Source organism: Bufo gargarizans, chromosome 4 (genome assembly GCF_014858855.1).
Source record: "Bufo gargarizans isolate SCDJY-AF-19 chromosome 4, ASM1485885v1, whole genome shotgun sequence".
NCBI classification, from domain to species: domain Eukaryota; kingdom Metazoa; phylum Chordata; class Amphibia; order Anura; family Bufonidae; genus Bufo; species Bufo gargarizans.
The window spans coordinates 46,433,442-46,454,320 of NC_058083.1; the positions used below are offsets into that span (position 1 = coordinate 46,433,442).

Below are 20,879 nucleotides of genomic sequence, written 5' to 3' on the forward strand. Positions count from 1 at the left end.
TGTGTCTGGCTCTATTATGGTGGCACTGTGTCTGGCTCTATTATGGTGGCACTGTGTCTGGCTCTATTATGGTGGCACTGTGTCTGGCTCTATTATGGTGGCACTGTGTCTGGCTCTATTATGGTGGCACTGTAACTGGATCTACTGTGTTTGCACTCTGACCCACTATTTATATGTCCTCACTATTTTCAAAATTTCTGCTTGCAGTCAGTGAGTGAATACGTTCCTGTTTATACCCAGGTGAAAATATGTACAGATCTTATTTTACGACTTTACTACAGTTGTGTTGAGTCTAGACCAGGGATGCCCAACCTGCGGCCCTCCAGCTGCAAAACTACAACTCCCAGTATGCCTGGACAACCTTCAGCTATAAGGGTATGCTGGGAATTGTAGTTGTGCAACAGCTGGATGACCGCAGGTTGAGCATCCCTGGTCTAGACAATGCTCTGTGGGGTAAACAACCCCCATACACTGAATAATGCCCCGGACACAGCGCCTACTCCGCGATCTTGGAACGCCGCTTCCTTCGTGTGTTTCTGCCCTAGTGCAGAAACGGGGAGAAAGAAAAATCCTTGATGTGATTGATGGGGATGATTGAGATGTAGTGCGGCTTCCAGGCTTGACTAATATGTTTTTGAAACTGAACACTTTACTGACGGGAACCAGGCAACAAGCACCATGGCAATGGGATGGCTCCGAGCGTAACAAAGCCTTTACCGTGACTGCAGCAGGGCCACGCTCGTTAGGCCGCAATCACTTATGGATGTTTAGTGTCTCCGTCAAGCACGTCTGTGATTCCCGAGCCACATGTGACCTCGTTACCAGAAAAAATATCAATAAATGACAGATTTTCAAGTGAAAATAATCATGAAAAAGAGATTCACTAAAGGGGTGTTCATCCCTTATCAGAGCATCTGACCGTGCCGAGTAAAGTAAATGACTCATGTATATTCATCCAGACGGGACCTGAAACCTTCCCAACTCCCCCACTGCATCAACCCCTATTGTGTCTCGGCACAACACTTGCTAATTAATATGCCGGTGTGCCAATACCACCCTCCCTGTGTGCCCCAGAATGTCCTCATTACCACCCAGCCACCCAGCTCCTACATACCTTATGCTGGTATAACCTGGGTATCTCCTGTATATAATTATATATGTACAGCTGGTATAAGTTATACATCTTCTTGTATATAGTGATATGGAGCATGCTGGTATAACCTGGGTATCTCCTGTATATAATTATATATGTACAGCTGGTATAAGTTATACATCTTCTTGTATATAGTGATATGGAGCATGCTGGTATAACCTGGGCATCACCTGTATATAATTATATATGTACAGCTGGTATAAGTTATACATCGTCTTGTATATAGTGATATGGAGCATGCTGGTATAACCTGGGTATCTCCTGTATATAATTATATATGTACAGCTGGTATAAGTTATACATCTTCTTGTATATAGTGATATGGAGCATGCTGGTATAACCTGGGCATCTCCTGTATATAATTATATATGTACAGCTGGTATAAGTTATACATCTTCTTGTATATAGTGATATGGACCATGCTGGTATAACCTGGGCATCTCCTGTATATAATTATATATGTACAGCTGGTATAAGTTATACATCTTCCTGTATATAGTGATATGGACCATGCTGGTATAACCTGGGTATCTCCTGTATATAATTACATATGTACAGCTGGTATAAGTTATACATCTTCTTGTATATAGTGATATGGACCATGCTGGTATAACCTGGGTATCTCCTGTATATAATTATATATGTACAGCTGGTATAAGTTATACATCTTCTTGTATATAGTGATATGGACCATGCTGGTATAACCTGGGCATCTCCTGTATATAATTATATATGTACAGCTGGTATAAGTTATACATCTTCTGTATATAGTGATATGGAGCATGCTGGTATAACCTGGGCATCTCCTGTATATAATTATATATGTACAGCTGGTATAAGTTATACATCTTCCTGTATATAGTGATATGGACCATGCTGGTATAACCTGGGTATCTCCTGTATATAATTATATATGTACAGCTGGTATAAGTTATACATCTTCTTGTATATAGTGATATGGAGCATGCTGGTATAACCTGGGCATCTCCTGTATATAATTATATATGTACAGCTGGTATAAGTTATACATCTTCTTGTATATAGTGATATGGAGCATGCTGGTATAACCTGGGCATCTCCTGTATATAATTATATATGTACAGCTGGTATAAGTTATACATCTTCTTGTATATAGTGATATGCAGCATGCTGGTATAACCTGGGCATCTCCTGTATATAATTATATATGTACAGCTGGTATAAGTTATATATCTTCTTGTATATAGTGATATGCAGCATGCTGGTATAACCTGGGCATCTCCTGTATATAATTATATATGTACAGCTGGTATAAGTTATACATCTTCTTGTATATAGTGATATGGAGCATGCTGGTATAACCTGGGTATCTCCTGTATATAATTATATATGTACAGCTGGTATAAGTTATACATCTCCTTGTATATAGTGATATGGAGCATGCTGGTATAACCTGGGTATCTCCTGTATATAATTATATATGTACAGCTGGTATAACCCGGGCATGAGGTGAAGAAGCAGACTTTCTACAGGTGGTGGAGCATTATTGTAGAGAATGCACAGCCCGGGGCACCTTTATCTGCCCCCTCTCCCGCACACTACTTCTCAGCGTATTTGTGGATGCTCTCATTCTGCCTCTGCCTCCATAAGATGTGCTGTTCTCGTAATAGGCTCAATATCTCTCTTTATTTGCTCACTTGAGCACTGTGCAAGGCCCTCTTCTCTCCTCCGGAGCTGCTTCTGCAGCCACTTCAGAAGGTTTATCAGTGATCCTTCTAGATTCTGTTTAAGGGAAATTAGAAGAGTAAAGTGGCAGGAGGGTGGCAGAAGAGTTTCCATCTGAAACTTCTCTTTACACTGATGCATTCAGTTTCAGTGAATGAATATGGAATTGTCACTAATGTCAATAAAATTGGCTCTAAATGCATTTGTTATGGCTCCAGACTGCAGACCCATGGTGCATCCTGCAACCTTAACAACCCGTCAAATGCCCCACATCAGAAACCTATTCCCAAATCAATCTAGTTTCATGTATATGACATATAATGTCCACCCTTTACCACTGGGCTTCGTAAGACAAAGGCCCAGTTTTTTGTGCTGCCATCCCAGGCCCTTGCCCGCCGAGTTTATTTGCCCCTCTGTGTCCCTATTATCCATAACCGGTGAGTAACTTTTACATCTTTTTCGGCAGTTTGCAGCGGAGTTTGATCAGCTGGACCAGTTGCTTCCGACACTGGAAAAAGAGGGACAGCTTCCTGGATATGGGGGAACTGATCAAACGGAAACCGGGTTACCTCTGAAGAACGAAATACTGCCGACATCTTTACAAGCTGGTACTGTGGCCCGGACACCCACGGCGCTGAACAGTAAGTGTACTCTTTATAGAAATGTCCATAGACGTTATATAACGCCCCACCAATATGGCAGCACTTACTATCTCGGGGGAATCGTTCTGTCCGTGATCTCTGGAATAGAGAGGGTCGATCTGGTAAAAATTCACCCAGTCATAGTTTCACCTAGATGTTTTGACGAATCCTGGCTAAATAAGGATCCATCAACAGCAATCTGAGGTATCCCTCTGGGGATTTTTTTTTTTTTTTTTTATAGGATCACCAGTTCTCCCATTAAATTTTTTAATTCAACTTACCTTACAGAGTTATATTGATTTATCCTCCATTCACATCCAAAGCTGTGTTTCAGACTTCCACCGCGTTCCTGTCACTACAGATTATAGGGAAACATATCTACCCATACAGACGTGGACAAAATTGTTGGTACCCTTTGGTCAATGAAAGAAAAAGTCACAATGGTCACAGAAATAACTTTAATCTGACAAAAGTAATAATAAATTAAAATTCTATAAATGTTAACCAATGAAAGTCAGACATTGTTTTTCAACCATGCTTCAACAGAATTATGTAAAAAAATAAACTCATGAAACAGGCATGGACAAAAATGATGGTACCCCTAACTTAATATTTTGTTGCGCAACCTTTTGAGGCAATCACTGCAATCAAACGCTTCCTGTAACTGTCAATGAGACATCTGCACCTCTCAGCAGGTATTTTGGCCCACTCCTCATGAGCAAACTGCTCCAGTTGTGTCCGGTTTGAAGGGTGCCTTTTCCAGACTGCATGTTTCAGCTCCTTCCAAAGATGCTCAATAGGATTGAGGTCAGGGCTCATAGAAGGCCACTTTAGAATAGTCCAATTTTTTCCTCTTAGCCATTCTTGGGTGTTTTTAGCGGTGTGTTTTGGGTCATTGTCCTGTTGCAAGACCCATGACCTGCGACTGAGACCAAGCTTTCTGACACTGGCTAGTACATTTCTCTCTAGAATTCCTTGATAGTCTTGAGATTTCATTGTACCCTGCACAGATTCAAGACACCCTGTGCCAGACGCAGCAAAGCAGCCCCAGAACATAACAGAGCCTCCTCCATGTTTCACAGTAGGGACAGTGTTCTTTTCTTGATATGCTTCATTTTTTCGTCTGTGAACATACAGCTGATGTGCCTTGGCAAAAACTTCGATTTTTGTCTCATCTGTCCACAGGACATTCTCCCAGAAGCTTTGTGGCTTGTCAACATGTAGTTTGGCATATTCCAGTCTTGCTTTTTTATGATTCGTTTTCAACAATGGTGTCCTCCTTGGTCGTCTCCCATGTAGTCCACTTTGGCTCAAACAACGACGGATGGTGCGATCTGACACTGATGTTCCTTGAGCATGAAGTTCACCTTGAATCTCTTTAGAAGTCTTTCTAGGCTCTTTTGTTACCATTCGGATTATCCGTCTCTTAGATTTGTCATCAATTTTCCTCCTGCGGCCACGTCCAGGGAGGTTGGCTACAGTCCCATGGATCTTAAACTTATGAATAATATGTGCAACTGTACTCACAGGAACATCTAGTTGCTTGGAGATGGTCTTATAGCCTTTACCTTTAACATGCTTGTCTATAATTTTCTTTCTGATCTCTTGAGACAGCTCTTTCCTTTGCTTCCTCTGGTCCATGTCGAGTGTGGTACACACCATATCACCAAACAACACAGTGATTACCTGGAGCCATATATATAGGCCCAATGGCTGATTACAAGGTTGTAGACACCTGTGATGCTAATTAGTGGACACACCTTGAATTAACATGTCCCTTTGGTCACATTATGTTCTGTGTTTTCTAGGGGTACCATCATTTTTGTCCATGCCTGTTTCATGAGTTTATTTTTTTACATAATTCTGTTGAAGCATGGTTGAAAAACAATGTCTGACTTTCATTGGTTAACATTTATAGAATTTTAATTTATTATTACTTTTGTCAGATTAAAGTTATTTCTGTGACCATTGTGACTTTTTCTTTCATTGACCAAAGGGTACCAACAATTTTGTCCACGTCTGTATATGAGCGACCATCAGACTTGCGAATGCAGCTTTGGATGTGTGTAGAGTAGTAAAGTAAAAATCAGTAGTTACCCAATAATATATTCATAAATGTCAAGAGTCCTGATTTTGGGAGGACAGTCCCATAAATTGGACCATAAAGGGGCAGAGTTTATGCAAATTTGCTCCCAAAGCGCCTGTTCTGAGGACCGGGCTAAAATATCCCGATTTGGGAGAATTCAATTTTCGGAAGCATGTAGGTTTAGATTCCAATTTCACATCTGTATGCCCTCAAAAATTAGAAAATCCTGGCGTAGTATATAAGCCTTTGACTCGTCCTTCTTCCAGTTTAGCCTTTCTGTTCCTGGGAAAGCTGAGTGACAATATGGCCACGCAGCAGCGCTCTCAGGGGATGTCACCAGCTTTCCCAAGCCCCTGAACGGCAAGTTTTGCTAATTATACGTCTGCACCGTCCCCCTCGTCACTGCATTATTGGCCGAAGAATAGCAACACTGGCCAAGAACCCCCTTGTAGGAGCTGTTATAGCGGCCATATTGGTCCTCACCTAACTTTCCCAGAAACTGACCTGCGGTCAGACAGATGTTTTTAAGAAGTGGACAGGAGAGGACGAGTCCAGGATTTATATTCGCTGGGATTGTTTTTCTAGGCCTATGTGGAAGTGATGGCGGCCTTGCCTGGATGGTTTGTGTAACATTCACCCCCTGAGCGATGACACCATAAATCTGTCACCCCGGGGGTGTTTTATCTCATGGAGCTGCTGCGGTGATTTGTATGAGTGACCTGCTAAGAGGAATCGGCATTAATACTCATTTTGGCCCAGACTGGAGGACATGAGGGTGATTGATGGCAGCGGAGGGAGGAAGAGGCTGCTGATAGATTGTGTGCAGGGGGCTGAAGGCTGCTGTACGAAAGGTCGTAATTCACCGGGAGGACTGCAGATCATGGCTATAGAGCCCCTCCATCTGCTTGCGTCCATAGCCGATCTTATACGTGTAAAGTCGGACAAATATACAGAAATCTCTCCGATATGTGTTCTCACAACGTTCCCCTTTAAAGAAATTACAAACTTAAGGGGGTGCTTAGGCCTCCAACAATGATCTCTTATCCGTGAGATCGGAGGGGGTCCGGCCACTGGGGTCGCACTAGCCACAAGACCATGACTAGGAGAAGTCTGATTGACTGAGCAGCCATTTAACTGTGTAATAGTAAAACTATCTTTGTTGCCCATAGCAACCAACCTCAGCACAGCTTTCACTTTTCCAGAGCAGTTTAAGAAATGAAAACTGAACTATAATTGGTTGCTATGGGCAGCAAAGAAAGTCTTACTGCCCCATGACTCTCATAGGAAGCTGTCTAATAGGAAAATAAGCCATGTTACCCATAGCAACCAATCACTGAGCAGCTTTCACTTTTCCAGAGCAGATTAAGAAATGAAAGCTGAGCGCTGATTGGTTGCTATGGGCACAAAGTCAGTTTTCCTGCTCCATGAATATTGCAGGAAACTGTCTAACAGGGAAATAGGCCTTGTTACCCATAACAACCTATCACTGAGCAGCTTTCACTTTGCCAGAGCAGTTTAGCAAATGAAAGCTGAGCTCTGATTGGTTGCTATGGGCAACAAAGACAGTGTTACTCCCCCATGACTATTGCAGGAAACTGTCAAACAGAAAAATAAGCCTTGTTACTCATAGCAACCAATCACAGCTCAGCTTTCACTTTTCTAGAGCAGCTTAAGAAATAAAAGCTGAGCTCTGATTGGTTGCTGTGAATAACAAGTACAGTTTTGATTTAAAAAAAGGCCTTTTGTATTTAATTTCATTTCTTTACCATTATCAGGATCTTTGCTTGCTGTCATGGAATGGGAACATTCTTGTTTACTTGAAAATCCATGCAGACTTAGTGGTTCTTACAGCTAAGAGTTTGCTACAATTGCACTCAGACTACACAATCCTCTTTGGGAATACTCCTGGCCGTACGCCTCCTACATAGCTAAAAAACAAGATGTGAATAGAACCTTAACTGTCTAGACTGCATAAAATTGTTGTAATAGACCCTCATCTGTTATAAAATATTACATCTGCATGGGGTTTTTTGCTTCTGGATCTCAACAAGAAAGTTTTCATTCACTGATTGCAAGCACAGGTCTTGAAAATTGTACGCTGTGTGATGAAAGCTGACCGAAAGAGCCCAGTAGGCCATTTTGCACCACATAGCAGTGGCACTGGCAATGTTATTGCTATGGATATCAAAGAAAAATGCTGGAAAGTATCCGGACCATTACAGGTATCATGTGGAGAGTCGCGGGGTTTCCACTTATATTCCCTTTAACGGGGTGTTCCGGATTCTGCGGGATAGGGGATAACTATTAGACCAGTTGGGGTCCTACCACTGGGACCCCCACCAATCACGAGAACAGGGGCCCCGTACCCCCTGCAGCCGCCTTGCAGCCGGTTGCGCATGCGTGCAGCCTCTCCATTAATTTCTATGGGAGTTCCGGAAATAGCAGAGAGCTTTACTCTGCTATCTCCGGGAGTCCCATAGAAATGAATGGATAGGGGATAACCTAAAGTAACCGGAATACCCCTTTAACTTATCAGAAGGGTAAATTAAGATGGAATTCCCCTTTAAGAATTGTTACATTATTAGAATGCCCTTCTATGTAGAGTGCACTGTATTGTGAGCACTCTCTGAAAGTACTGTCACTTTGATTACCTGGGAGTCGTTGGGTGGTCTCAGTTTATGGACCCCACTGATGATATTTACCCACGTCAGTACGATCATTTGAGGTGGTATTCCTCTTTAAATGACCAACACATTCGGCTCAGTTTTGCAGAATCCATACAGCGTCGGAGAAATTCTGCAATCCTAATTAAGAGCAATTTTGAGGGTCTCTGATCGCTTTCCCGTGCACACTGTATATACTGTACAGTATAATTTGTTCCTTGCAGTCGTATCCTGATTTTTCCTCCGTAGAGCAAACAAACAGCTCGGCTGGCGGAGGATGAGATGAAGTAGAGCCATACAAATCTGCAGGCAAATGAGAGCCGTGCTGGCGGCCAATATTTACACAGAAAGTCTCAATGCGTCCCGGATGGGAGTTTGCGCTGCAAAATTGTGAGGCAAACTGATTACAGGGTCCCATGACAAAACTACTTGGTATGTGCTGGTATCATGCCGTGATAGAGGTTCTCCAGGGTGAGAAAAACATGGCTGCTTTCTTCCAGAAACAGCGCCACAACAGGTTACATATGGTATTGCGGGTCCGTGAAAAAGAGCCTTTAATGAGACCTAAAGGAGCCCCATAGCAAGGACCAAAGTGAATCCCACCTCCCGTTATGCTGCTGGGTACCATGAATTGCCCTCTCCCTCATCTTTCTATGACGATTCTCCCCTCCTAAGATTGCTAATATTGAAGAGCCTAAGCAGATGTGAGTCCTCCACAGCTCTCAACAGGAAAGGGGATGGGACCAACCATGACCAGACCTTCTGTCTTTCTTCTAAACCACCAAATGGGCTGCCTCTATGGTCCATAAACCTGAAAGGAGAAAACATAAAGTCTGGTGGTTACATGTACTAGAATGGTGGTCACCAAACAGGTAGTTAGGTGGTTGCTAGGCAACCGTAATACAAAGATTCTTCACAACACATTAAGACAGATTGCAGGGATTTGATTGAACTTTGATTCTTTAAGGGCTCATGCACACGACCGTATGTATTTTGCGGTCAGCAAAAAAACGGATCTGCACAAAATACGGATGACGTCCGTGTGCATTCCGTATTTTGCGGAACGGAACAGCTGGCCCCTAATAGACAGTCCTATCCTTGTCTGTAATGCGGACAATAATAGGGCATGTTCTATTTTTTGATGGAACGGAAATACAGACATACCGATACAGAATGCACTCGGAGTAACTTCCGTTTTTTGGTTTTTTTGCAGACGCATTGAAATGAAAATACGTTTGTGTGCATGAGCTCTAAAAGGATGTAATACTAATTAATATGAGTAGTCTGTAGAAGTTTCAAAGAAAGTCTATATTGTCCAAAAGTTGTACAGTATGTCAATCCTACGTGCCCACCATCAATTAGAGAGTCTAGTGGGTGACAAAACTGAACACACGGACCTATAGGAATTTCCACAGACAAGAACAGGTCTTTTTGCCACCATAACTGCAAAGATAACAACTTAAAAATCATTCTGTCCATCAGGGCCACCTTGATAAGCTACTTGGAGTTGATCACGCCTTTTTACGTAGTCTGTAGGTCACCATTCTCAGACCTAATATTCTCCTCTCGGTCCACCAATAGGTTAATAGAGTTGATATGAAGATCTTAACGGGTGAGAATAAGCAGCAAGGAATGTTTAAAGAATTTTGGGCAAGTTTTTTCATGTTCGGAGGTGGGGGGGGGAGAGAGCAGTCTTGGGCCACATCCAAACTTAAACCTGCAGAGACTGTAAGTCATATTCTGCCTGTGTTTTTATGGACTTTGTAAGACGCATAGGGATTGCCAGAAGGATGTCTGGACTTGAGCCTGTTCACCTCTCCCACTGCTGGGCTGTCAACTCTCAAGGACGACAACTGACATAGTCCTATAGAAGCATGTCACTCAGCCCTAGGAAACTGAGGCAGCATCTCATGGCCCCTATCACAGCAACACCTACTATGCATGAGTGATTGGTGACAGCTCGGTCTATGCTTCATTGAGGCCTCCATCAGCCAGCAACTTGGAGGCACTTATAGGTTCTCTTTAACAAGCTGTGTAGTGAGCTGAGGTGTCAAAACAGAAGAACCTTCTTGTACTAAGACCAGACTGAGAGTTGTCTTGTAGCAGGTATTCATGTAGGTCAAGGCTATGTGCTCTACTGCAATGGTTGAAAAAAAACAAAAAGCCAATAAAGTAACATACGAGCAAGGACTTTACACGAAGGAACCTGCATCAACACATAGAAGGTTATACCATGGAAACTACACAAAAGAGCTAATACTAAGCAGTCTACACTACAAACCTATACCATAAAACTTATAGTAAGCATCTACATCAAAGAGTTTATACCAAGGAGCCAAGATCAAGTTGCAGTAACCACATAGTCTTCACCATGAAGGTTATATCATAGAGTCTACATCAAGGAGCTAAAATTAAAGAGTCTACACTAAAGAACCTACACCATGGAGTCTACAAGAGGGAGCCTACATCAAGGAGCTTATACCACAGAGTCTAGATCCTGAAAGTTGTACCACGGAATCTATACCAAGGTGCTAATACTAAGGAGTCTTCACTACAAACCTACACCATGAAGCCTATACTAAGAGTCTACACCAAGGAGTTTATACCAAGCAGCTTATCCCACAGAATCTGCACCGTGAGGGTTATACCATGGAGTCTACACCAAGGAGCTAATAGTAAAGAGCTTACACTACAGAAACGACACCATGGAGCTTATACTAAGGAGTCCACACTACGATCTTACACCATGAAGCTTATACTAAGAGTCAACGCCAAAAAGTTTATACCAAGGAGCCTAAATCAAGTAGCTTGTACCATAGTCTACACGATGAAGGTTATACCATGAAGTCTACATCAAGGAGTTAATACTAAGGAATTTACACCAAGGAGCTAATACTAAGGAGTCTACACCATGATGGTTATACCATGGAGTCTACACCAAGGAGCTAATACTAAGGAGTCTAAACTAAAGAACCCACACTATGGAGCTTATACTAAAGAGTTCACAATACAGAGTCTATGCCACAGAGACTAGGCTACGTAGAGTCTAGGCTAGGGTTGCACAACATTTACTGGTCCGAAGGCCACATTGTCATATTGAACAACTCCAAAGGGCAACAACAAAGCTTAAAGGGGGATTTCCATCTGACACATTTATGCCATAATAAAAGTTCCTCTTCCAGGACACATACTTATCTGGAGAATTGGAGTCCCCTTCTACCCATTCGCACATCGGATAGCAGGCGAATGTACAGGCATGTGGCTCCCTCCATTGACGATTATGGGTGTTGTGGTAGCGGCCTACCATTTCACAACTCCGATAAACTACGATGAAAAGAGCCACGTGCATAGACTGACACCTCTGTAGCTCATATACTACTTTCTAGAGTGACAAATGGGCCAGGAGACCACATTCTTCTGATATACGGAGACCCAGACTGCTGCATGAGTATTTGCCCAACCCTGCTGCTGAACTGTGTACCACTACTTATCTCTCTGACATGGAAACTATATGTCAGAGAGATGGTCTACATCAGGGATGGCCAACCTGAGGCTCTCCAGCTCTTACAAAACTACAACTTCCAGCATGCCTACAGCTATCAGCCTACAGCAGGGCATAGTGGGAATTGTAGTTTTAAAACAGCGAGAGAGCCGCAGGTTGGCCATCCCTGGTCTAGATGGTTGGGGGCCACACAGCATAGCATTGCAGGCTATATGGACCCCAGCAACAGGTTGTACACACCTGGTCTAGGCTATGGAGTCTATGCTACAAGTCTGTTTTGCAGTCCACACTATATACCAAGTAGACCAATACACTATGGAACTTTAACTGCAGCATGTGCTCCTAGGAGCTTACACAGTGGAGCCTAGAACAAGAAGTCTATGCCAATGAGCTTATACCAAGGATTCTACATGAAAGAATGTACACCATGGAGCAAACACCAAGATCATATACCGCATAGTCTATATTACAGTGGCCATACTTGGAAGCCTGCACCACAAAACCTAGACTACAGAGCCTGCACCAAGAAGTCATTCAGTTAGGACATTGTGTGTTTTGAATGGCAGGTGTCTCCAGTTATGGAATATATTATTTTAGCTAAGATTCTAGTACTATAACACACTGACATAAAGGTTCTAGACTAACCAGCAACACCAGCGTTCTAGAACAATATTACCAAGATTCCAAAACCATGCAGTGTTGTCTTCAGAATAGCTCCACATTAAATCTTAAGATTCCATAAAAAAAAAACTACTGGCACCAGTGTTCAAGAACAATGTCATATTGTGATCAGGAGCCCAGGCTAATCTCACACTAACTATAGGGTTCCAGAGCAATGACAATCTGATACAAGAATTATAAACCAATGGTACAGTGACACAATAGCAAATGAGTTCCAGAACTATGACTTATTGATAACAACAAGGTTCTTGAAGAATTTTATACTTGTTCTTCATTTCTCAAACAATGCTAGAACGACCTTTTGGCTTCCAGAACAAGGGCAGTTTGGTAACATGATTCTAGTACATGACAGACTTACAGTAGGGCCTCTTTAGTAATGCCACACTGTAGATAAGGACCCACAACAACAACAACCCCAAAGTTCCAGATCAATGTCAGAATAACACAGAGAGTCTCTAGAACAATGCACCCTGTCACTAGTTTAATTAGTTTATTCATACTCCTCTCTTTCCTATATTCCCCATTTTTAATATCCACATTCTAGACCTGCCTTGGTTTCCTGAGCTCAGAACATTACATATCACCTATATGTGTGTAAATACTGTACATCCATGAACAACCTAACTGGCATCCACACCAATATATGTGGTCTGGGGTTCACCAAACCTTTTTGATCCCAATGATTTAACCAGTGTCGTAAGACACTCGTTGGCCAAATATCAACTTCCCGGGCTTAATGAATGGTTTAGATTTCATAAATGGTCAAGATATTGGACATTCAAGAATGGGAACATGAACATCTGGTAGATATATTTTGGGAGGTGGAGACATTGACCAAGTTTCCTTAAATTAAAGAATTTTAGGAAGGGGGTGGGCAACACGGACTACTATAGGATGAGGGTATGGGGGCAACATTTCTGTTCTAGGCTTATTGCTTGCATTCAACAGAAGTTGCATAGTAGGATGGATGCATGGATATTGCATGTACCTGGCATGACTCTAACCGCACACATGCATGTTCCTTACTCCTTAGATTTCAATGGCGTCAACCTAACCCAGTTTCCCTTTGAATTCTGTGAGTCCTTAAACCCGGAACTAAATCCATTCCCTGCACATACTGACACCAGTCCCTGGTCAGGACTGACACCGGAACAGGGCCGTGGAGTTTTACCCGGAGCGCCAACATTTCAGACAGATCCTGGTATGTAAACTCAATTTCTTATATAGCAGGACGTAACTGTCAACGAGGGAATATTAATATCCCAATCTTTGGGGCAATGGTGGGTTACCTCTTCTCTTTGACAAGCCAAACCAAAACTCAAACTGCCCATAATGCTAATATCTTCCAACACGTCTTCTTTGCCTACCACCTGTGATCTATAGTATGTATGCCTGTCCTTTCTTATCACAACGTCTCTGTCCAGTCACCAAGACTTCTCCCATGCTGCACCTATCCCCTGGAATTTTCTTGGGCAGTCTGCTTCCCTTCCCCCAAGATTTACACCTCACCAGGGGCATTCATAAGGGCTCCGCCACAGGTTTACCCCCTCTCTGTGAGGGAAGCGCAGGCTTTATCTTCTTTCATGTCCCTATAAATCTGCAATTAATCGCCTGCAGTTAATTGTGCCAGCAGATGTGTGTAAATACAGTCCCGTCTCATTAGGACATCTTGTATAATATGCATGTTAAGTGCCTGAACACAGAGCCAGCCACGCGGGGCCCCGGCCTGACATCTCCAAGCTGTTTTCCTTAGCACGGTTTGCATATGAAGAGCTAAATAGAAATGTGATATGTGACTAAGGTACATATGTTTGCGTTACCGTCTCCCTAGCACCATGTCGCCCTAGGGAGGGAAAGAAGAGCTTCCAACAGGTTTAAATTTATGGGCCGAGAATGAAGAGGAGCAGGTTGTATTTTGGTACTATGCAAGGTCTGCATAAACTGCGGGTAATGCTAGGGCTTCCCTATCCAACCACCCACCCAACCACCAGACCGAACAAGAGAACGCCATCTTGTACAGTAGTGCAACTGAGGTACTGGCTCTCCTTGTGGAGATCCAGCTGGTGTAGGCAGTACATGCAATGCTCCCTGGGAAGAACTATGCAAATGAGCTCTCCTTCTGTCTCTCTAGTGCCACCTGTAGGTAGCTACCTTTTAATATTCCAGTTGTTTGAATTTATCCACTATCTACACTATAGGGGATAACTATTAGATCGGTGGGGGTCCTACTGCGGGGGGCCATGTACTTCTCGCAGCCCAGTGAAACTTCTATTAGAAGTTCAGAGATAGCAGAGCACTCTGGCAGAAGTGAGTGGAGTGGTGGCCGGGCTTGCACAGTGCGCTCTTCATTCGTTCCTATGGGGCTTGCGAAAATAGCTGAGTGCGACACTTGGCTATTTTCACTACTCCTAGAGAAATGTATAGAGGGTAGCTGCACACGCGTGGTGCACTCTCCTTCACTTTGGGCGCTCCGTTCTCGAGATAGACATGGGTCCTAGCAATATGCCACCAATGTTTGTAGTGAGACAATCCCTGTAATACCTGTCAGTGGCACAAGAGAGAGAGCTTTCTGACAGATGGTGAGATAGGGACGCCTGTCTTGTGTGAGAGTGTTCCACCTAGTCCAGTAAGATGGCATCTATTCTGAGATGGTGTTACCTTGTATGGAACTTAATGAGAAAACAGATGGCACTAACTAAGAGAAGACTGTTCCTTCTAGTGCAACCTGGAGTGGGATTTTGCATGAGAAAACAGCACCTGGTGTGATATCGTTGCACCTAGTGCTAGATGCCACCACCTAGTACAAGACACAAATTTAGCAATTAAGAAGTTCCCACAAGGTTTCTCAGTTGACCTACAAATTTTCCTCATCACCTCACCCGAAATAAGTTCCTATGTCAAGGAGCAGTCTAGTATTTCCAGTTAATGGATCTTTGATGGATCCTGGTGGGTTTGATCCTTTGTGGTCTAGGTGGTCTGGCTCTCCCGACCTCTCTACCATAGTTGTGAATTCCTTAAAAGTTGGTCAACTCATTGGCCAGTCAAAATATTGCAAGATCTGATCGTATGGCTATGAATGGTATATAAATTATATACGTTCTTTATATGCACAGCTTGTAGCTACCATAAGTGTCCTCCTGTGGCTATTTAAAGGGTAGTAACCTGATGGAATTTCCGTTCAACTTTTTATAAATTTTTATTTTTTTTACTTGTGACAACTTTTAGTTTTTTTTTATTTCACTGATATGTTTACAGTGACCTGGAAACTCTGCAAATCATAGCAACCACATGTGCAGTAATGGCATTCACTGCCACCTAATGGCTGGTCCTCTCATTGCAGCCTCAAAAACCATAACAAGTGCTACCAGTTGTACGTTATGCGGTCCACTGCATATCCAGCTTGATCGGTTTTCTTTTTAATTTCTTATATCTTCAGGTCTGCCAGACTCAGACTTGGGAATCGCAGATCAGTTTGGACAGTCGGGGATTGCTGACCAGATGCCTTGGTCGGACAGCTTGACTTTACTGAACCGTGTGACTCCGAACACACAGGAAGAGTGAGTAACCTCAAAAAATAAAAGATTGCGTTTCTTAAAGGGGTAGACCAAGGTTTTATGATCATATGGCCACTGGTTTTGACTGTAGTCCTGCACACGTTGGATGCCAAGATCCCATGTCATGATTTCATAGATTTTCCATGAGGTGGTCGCAGTATAGATAGTGGTAGATGTCCCACCAACACTGGAGACATTTCTCCAGATGGAGTTACCTTTGAAGTAGAAGATTGAGGCATCATTTTAAGGATCAGCATGATTTTGACAACCTATATTTCATGGGGCATATTGAACTGGTCCAGGGGTGGACGGGATCCCTTTTCAGGCCAATAGGATCTACAGACCTCCATGGATTTCAAGCAAAAACACTACGACTTTATTGGAGCAACGAGATCTCCGAGTTTGGATTCTACAGTGTGGGCCCTTTAAAGACAAGGGTAACCCTCAATTATTTAACGGATAGAGCCCAGCTCGCCGCACCTTGCCGCAAAGACCTCTGCAAATTATTTTCAGATGTCGGATTAAATTCTGACAACACATTTTTGAATAAGTATTTGAGAAGCTTGAGGGCTTTAGGGGAGCTATGTCCTCCCCCGCCTAGCCTGCAGTGTTGTGTAGGTCTGTCCCAACCCTTAGCTGGGCCCCTAACATATGTTGTCCTTTACAGCCTGAGATCCAGCAGAAGGAAACGTAAAGAATGAAGCTCAGAGGAGCACGTTGCACGCCTCGTTACTGCACGGGACAGCCTCGCTCTATAATATCTCCACCGCCTACAACTGCATTATAATAGCAAGAGCCCGGAAGGCACATAAAGCCATAGAGGAGATGTATGTGCAGATCCCTCTACCTCATCAGAGGGGTCTTCTGAGGACAGAGAGCACAAAACATTGCACAGCCGACCTGCTATTTATAGAAGGCTCGCAGCCGCCTGTTATTCTTTAGGTCTCTGTTCCTTAAAAAGCTCTGGGAAGTTTCTAGGGAGTTTAGGGCAGACCAATGGGATCACATGTTTTTCCCCAGGGAGTATGCACCGATAATCCCCTTCAGGCGCTCTTTGCTCCCCTTCGGTGCTTTTAGAGGAAATCAAAGGCACCTGAATTCCCAGGGCATAATAGGAACGTCGCGAGGGCTTTGAATTCTTTTTTTTTTTTTTTTTTTTTTTTCGGTCTGCATCATTTACGGTAAATTTGCTTGTACGACCTCTGAAAAGGAACGCCGCCACCTAGTGGCCACTTTTAGAGTAGCAGTGCTGTATGACAATGGAGGAAAAATTCAGCGGAGGACTTGCATTAGGCCTGGGCAGGGGGGTAGCAGGCATGGCAGCTAAAGGGGCCCTGCTTTTAGTGGCGTGGAAAATTTTATGCAGCCGCCCCCTACCTGCGAGACCCAGTGCTGTTGTTAGGGTCCTCATTGAAAAAAAGACAATTTTCTATATATGATAACAACCCACTAAATAATACCATCATACAGTTACTAAATAATAACACTCAGCATGTCAAAAATACTATATTATCGCCATACTGGTACTGAACAAAACCCTGTATATAGTACCAATATTACCAATATATGCTTCACCATGAACACAAAATACCGCCACAGGGCTACTAAATGCCATCATGCTGACAGTTAATAGAATCCACCATATAGCGGTAAATAGCAGTTCTACATAGGCGCTCTGCATGCTGTATACATGATTACAGTACAGTTATGTCTCTGATTGGAATCGGTCACTTTCTTTTTTCTTCTTCATCCGACCCTGACCGTCATGAAGACTTCCTCCAGCAACCGCTTGTGTCTGTAGACTGCCTGCTCGGCTCCACGCTCTTCCAGCACCGTCAGTAGTCATGTTGCTGTGTGCCCCCCATATAACAGGAATTGCTTCAGGTGGCATGGCTGCATTGCTGAAGCACTGGTGTGGCAGTGTTTTTGTATGTGAGTGCTATATGGTGCACTGTAGGGGTTGTCAATAGAAGGCCCTTCACAGGGCACAATCCCGCCTAATGGCCTCCTAACGTCATAGTCATTGAGGTGGTCGAGGATTGGGTCAGGGCACGCACCACGGTCAACGGGATCCAAGTCCATCACCTAGCAGGTGTAACACCATTCATCCACCAGGTGGCAGCGCTAGAGAGTTGCCCCTGAACACAACAGTGGAACGGATGGGAAGAGAATTGTGAGACTCAACTCTCATGCAGCTCAAGTTATGCTGGAGGATGACAAATCCACTTTGAGTCCTGGTCTTTTCAGAACAAAGTAAGATTTTTCACATCTTAGAGGAGTCGGGCGTTGGCAGTGCCCGTCTAATGCCCCAGCCAACAGTGAGTTAATTGTGCTCAGGGCAGCACAGGGGTTGGAAATATTTTTTTTCTCGGAGGAGCTGCGCACACGAGGCCGTCCCTGCAGTTGTTTTTATATTTTCAGCTCGGGGTCTCCACATCTGGTACTCATCTATCACTAAAAGGATAAACATTACTGGTCCGGAGGAAGCGCCCGCTCCACGTATTCGCTATCAAAGCTGCCTTCTGTTTCCCTGGCACATCGCAGGATTTTATTAGGCTAAATGGTCCTGGGTGTAATTATAAGATTTTTATTTTCTTTCTTTCGAGGGGACCTGATACCTTACATATTAGAAACACTCCGGAACAGAATGTCGATGGAGCTGTGGAGGAGCCTCGAAGCCCCTGGGTCAATGGTGACCTATTTAATTCTTTACATATGATGGTTTCTAGTTGACGTACAGAATGGATGCAAAGCAGGGTTTACCAGATTATCGACTTAACCCTTCTTGAAGACTGCAGTGAACACACCAGTTGGGGTTTTCATTCCTCAGTCTAATGCAATGTCATAGCCGCAGCCCAAATTTTTGAAAAATATTTTGTACTGTGATCAGCCTGCTACTATCAACCATGATGCTCCCCATGATCATGAGAACCATGGGTTGTTAGCATGCAGCTTAGAAGAAAGCTCCTGGGTAAAGAGGGAGGTTCTGAGGGTCATTACCACCATGACGCCCATCTTTGATCCTCCAGTCTTGCTGTCATAGGGTAGAGGGGCCTAGCAGCCTTTGCCTGCCTGTCAGTGGATTGGAAACATTATTCATATCCGAGGCTAAAAAGTGCCTATTGTTACAGCTGAGGGTTTGCTACTTTGAATCCAGTCTAGGCAAGCCTTTGTGAGCTGAATAGACTAGACTTTAGACCTTATGAAAGTCCATAGCCCCACCATGGCTGTAGACCAGTTGTTACTAGTCCAGGAGCGTACTTCGATGCCGGTTCCTGGCCACAGTTATGTAGATGGCAAACTTTCCAGACGGACCCAAAGTTGAGCATCGAGAAGCAAGAGCAAATCAGACCTGAGGGTGATAGAAGAAGATAAGCAGAGATGAATAGGTCTAGTAGACCCTTATTGAGTTGGTGGGTACGAGGTGTGGAGTTGAAGTTATCTCTTCACTCACACAAGATATTGTGGTCTTTACTGGTCACATACCCAGGTTGTGGTCACCAGGATAGACCCGCTAGACTGTCAGATGGCAAAATCAGGCTGGGCTAGGGATCTAGTCAGGACAGATCGGGGTTGGTGAAAGTCAAAGCCAAAATGGGCTGATGGTTAGTGAGCTACAAATAACTGAAATGCAAATGGACAAATAGCCAAGAAACTCACCAAAGGAAACCAATACTGATATGGTCCCCCTATAACACCCTGGGAGAGTGGTCACATGCCGCACCTGGTCTGTAGCAGAGGAGGGTAATGATGATATTGGGCTACTCGTGTTGACCCGCTGCATCCGACTCTAGCTAATTTCCTGGCAATAGGTGGTTGTAGCCCATTAACACGGTACACACAGGACAGGTAGCACCATACCAACCACTCCACTGGCCTTGTAGATTCAAGGGTTGTTGATCTTCACCAACTCTGGACTTGGGTGGAGGGGCAAAGAGGCTTTCTTATGTCCCAAGACCCTCTGTCTTATGTCCCAAGATCTGCCCTAATCTGACGTTTCATAATCCTAAAAAGAGAGGTTGGAGGTTCAGACAGGTTTTAGTCATTAGGCTGTCCAGTCAAGAACAAGCCCCTCCTAAGGGTACAAGATGATAGGAAATCTCTATAGACAAGAACTGAAATTTGTCTAAACAGGGTAAGGCCTCGAAATCCCTCTCCTCATTGTGCTCCCCTAATGTGCTTAGACAATTTGCCTTTTCCATGCCAAAAACAAGGACAATTCACGTAGGCAACGATTCATGTCATTGAATTAGCGCTGGCGACCTCTGCCGTCGTGCCCGCAGCTCCATAACGGTTTTTGTCTTCCTTCGGCAGAATTGATGACTTTCTGTGTCCTCCAACCACTATGGAGGGACAAAACGATGAGAAGATCCTCCTGGAGCAGCTCGTATCCTACCTCAATGGCAAAGACGAGAATGAGCTGGCCGAACTGGACAGAGCCCTGGGAATCGACAAGCTAGTGCAGGTATGGAGGATTTATGGGGAAGCCTCCAGGCTGGACTGGTGGTATGGAGAGACTTTCATGGACAGAATCAATGCCAGGGGGCTGCAGGCCATGGTGGCTACAGACATTTTTGTGAGTCTACATTTTTCTAGAAATCTATGAAATGTTTGTATTTTAGCATCTTGAAATGTTGGTCATAATTTATATTCACATCCAAACTTTCCTAAAGGGCTTGTCTAGGATTATTATGAAGGAGCAGCACCACCCTTATGTATAGGCTTTGGCTGCGCTGCAATACCAAACATAACCTGTGGGCAGCTGTGGTGCCGATTTCTGAAGATAGCACCCATGGTTTTCTAATGCTTTGTTTTGGGATTTTGCAGTTTTCAAGAAACAGCGCCACTCTTGTCTAGGGGCTGTAATTGGTATTGCAACTCGTGCCCATTCAAGT

General features: G+C 43.7%; 1 protein-coding gene across 7 annotated transcripts in view; it reads left to right on the forward strand.

Annotated features, from left to right (window-relative positions):
• The window catches only part of NCOA1 (nuclear receptor coactivator 1), a 337,419-nt gene that overhangs the window by 303,605 nt on the left and 12,935 nt on the right, over positions 1–20,879 (forward strand). For 6 of the 7 annotated variants that reach the window (XM_044289126.1, XM_044289125.1, XM_044289128.1 and 3 more), the window contains 4 exons: positions 3,324–3,498; positions 13,464–13,631; positions 15,867–15,987; positions 20,299–20,449. In XM_044289126.1, coding sequence (XP_044145061.1) covers positions 3,324–3,498; positions 13,464–13,631; positions 15,867–15,987; positions 20,299–20,449 — 615 coding nt within the window. The remainder of the gene's footprint in view (positions 1–3,323; positions 3,499–13,463; positions 13,632–15,866; positions 15,988–20,298; positions 20,450–20,879) is intronic. The other variant, XM_044289131.1, reaches the window with a different exon arrangement.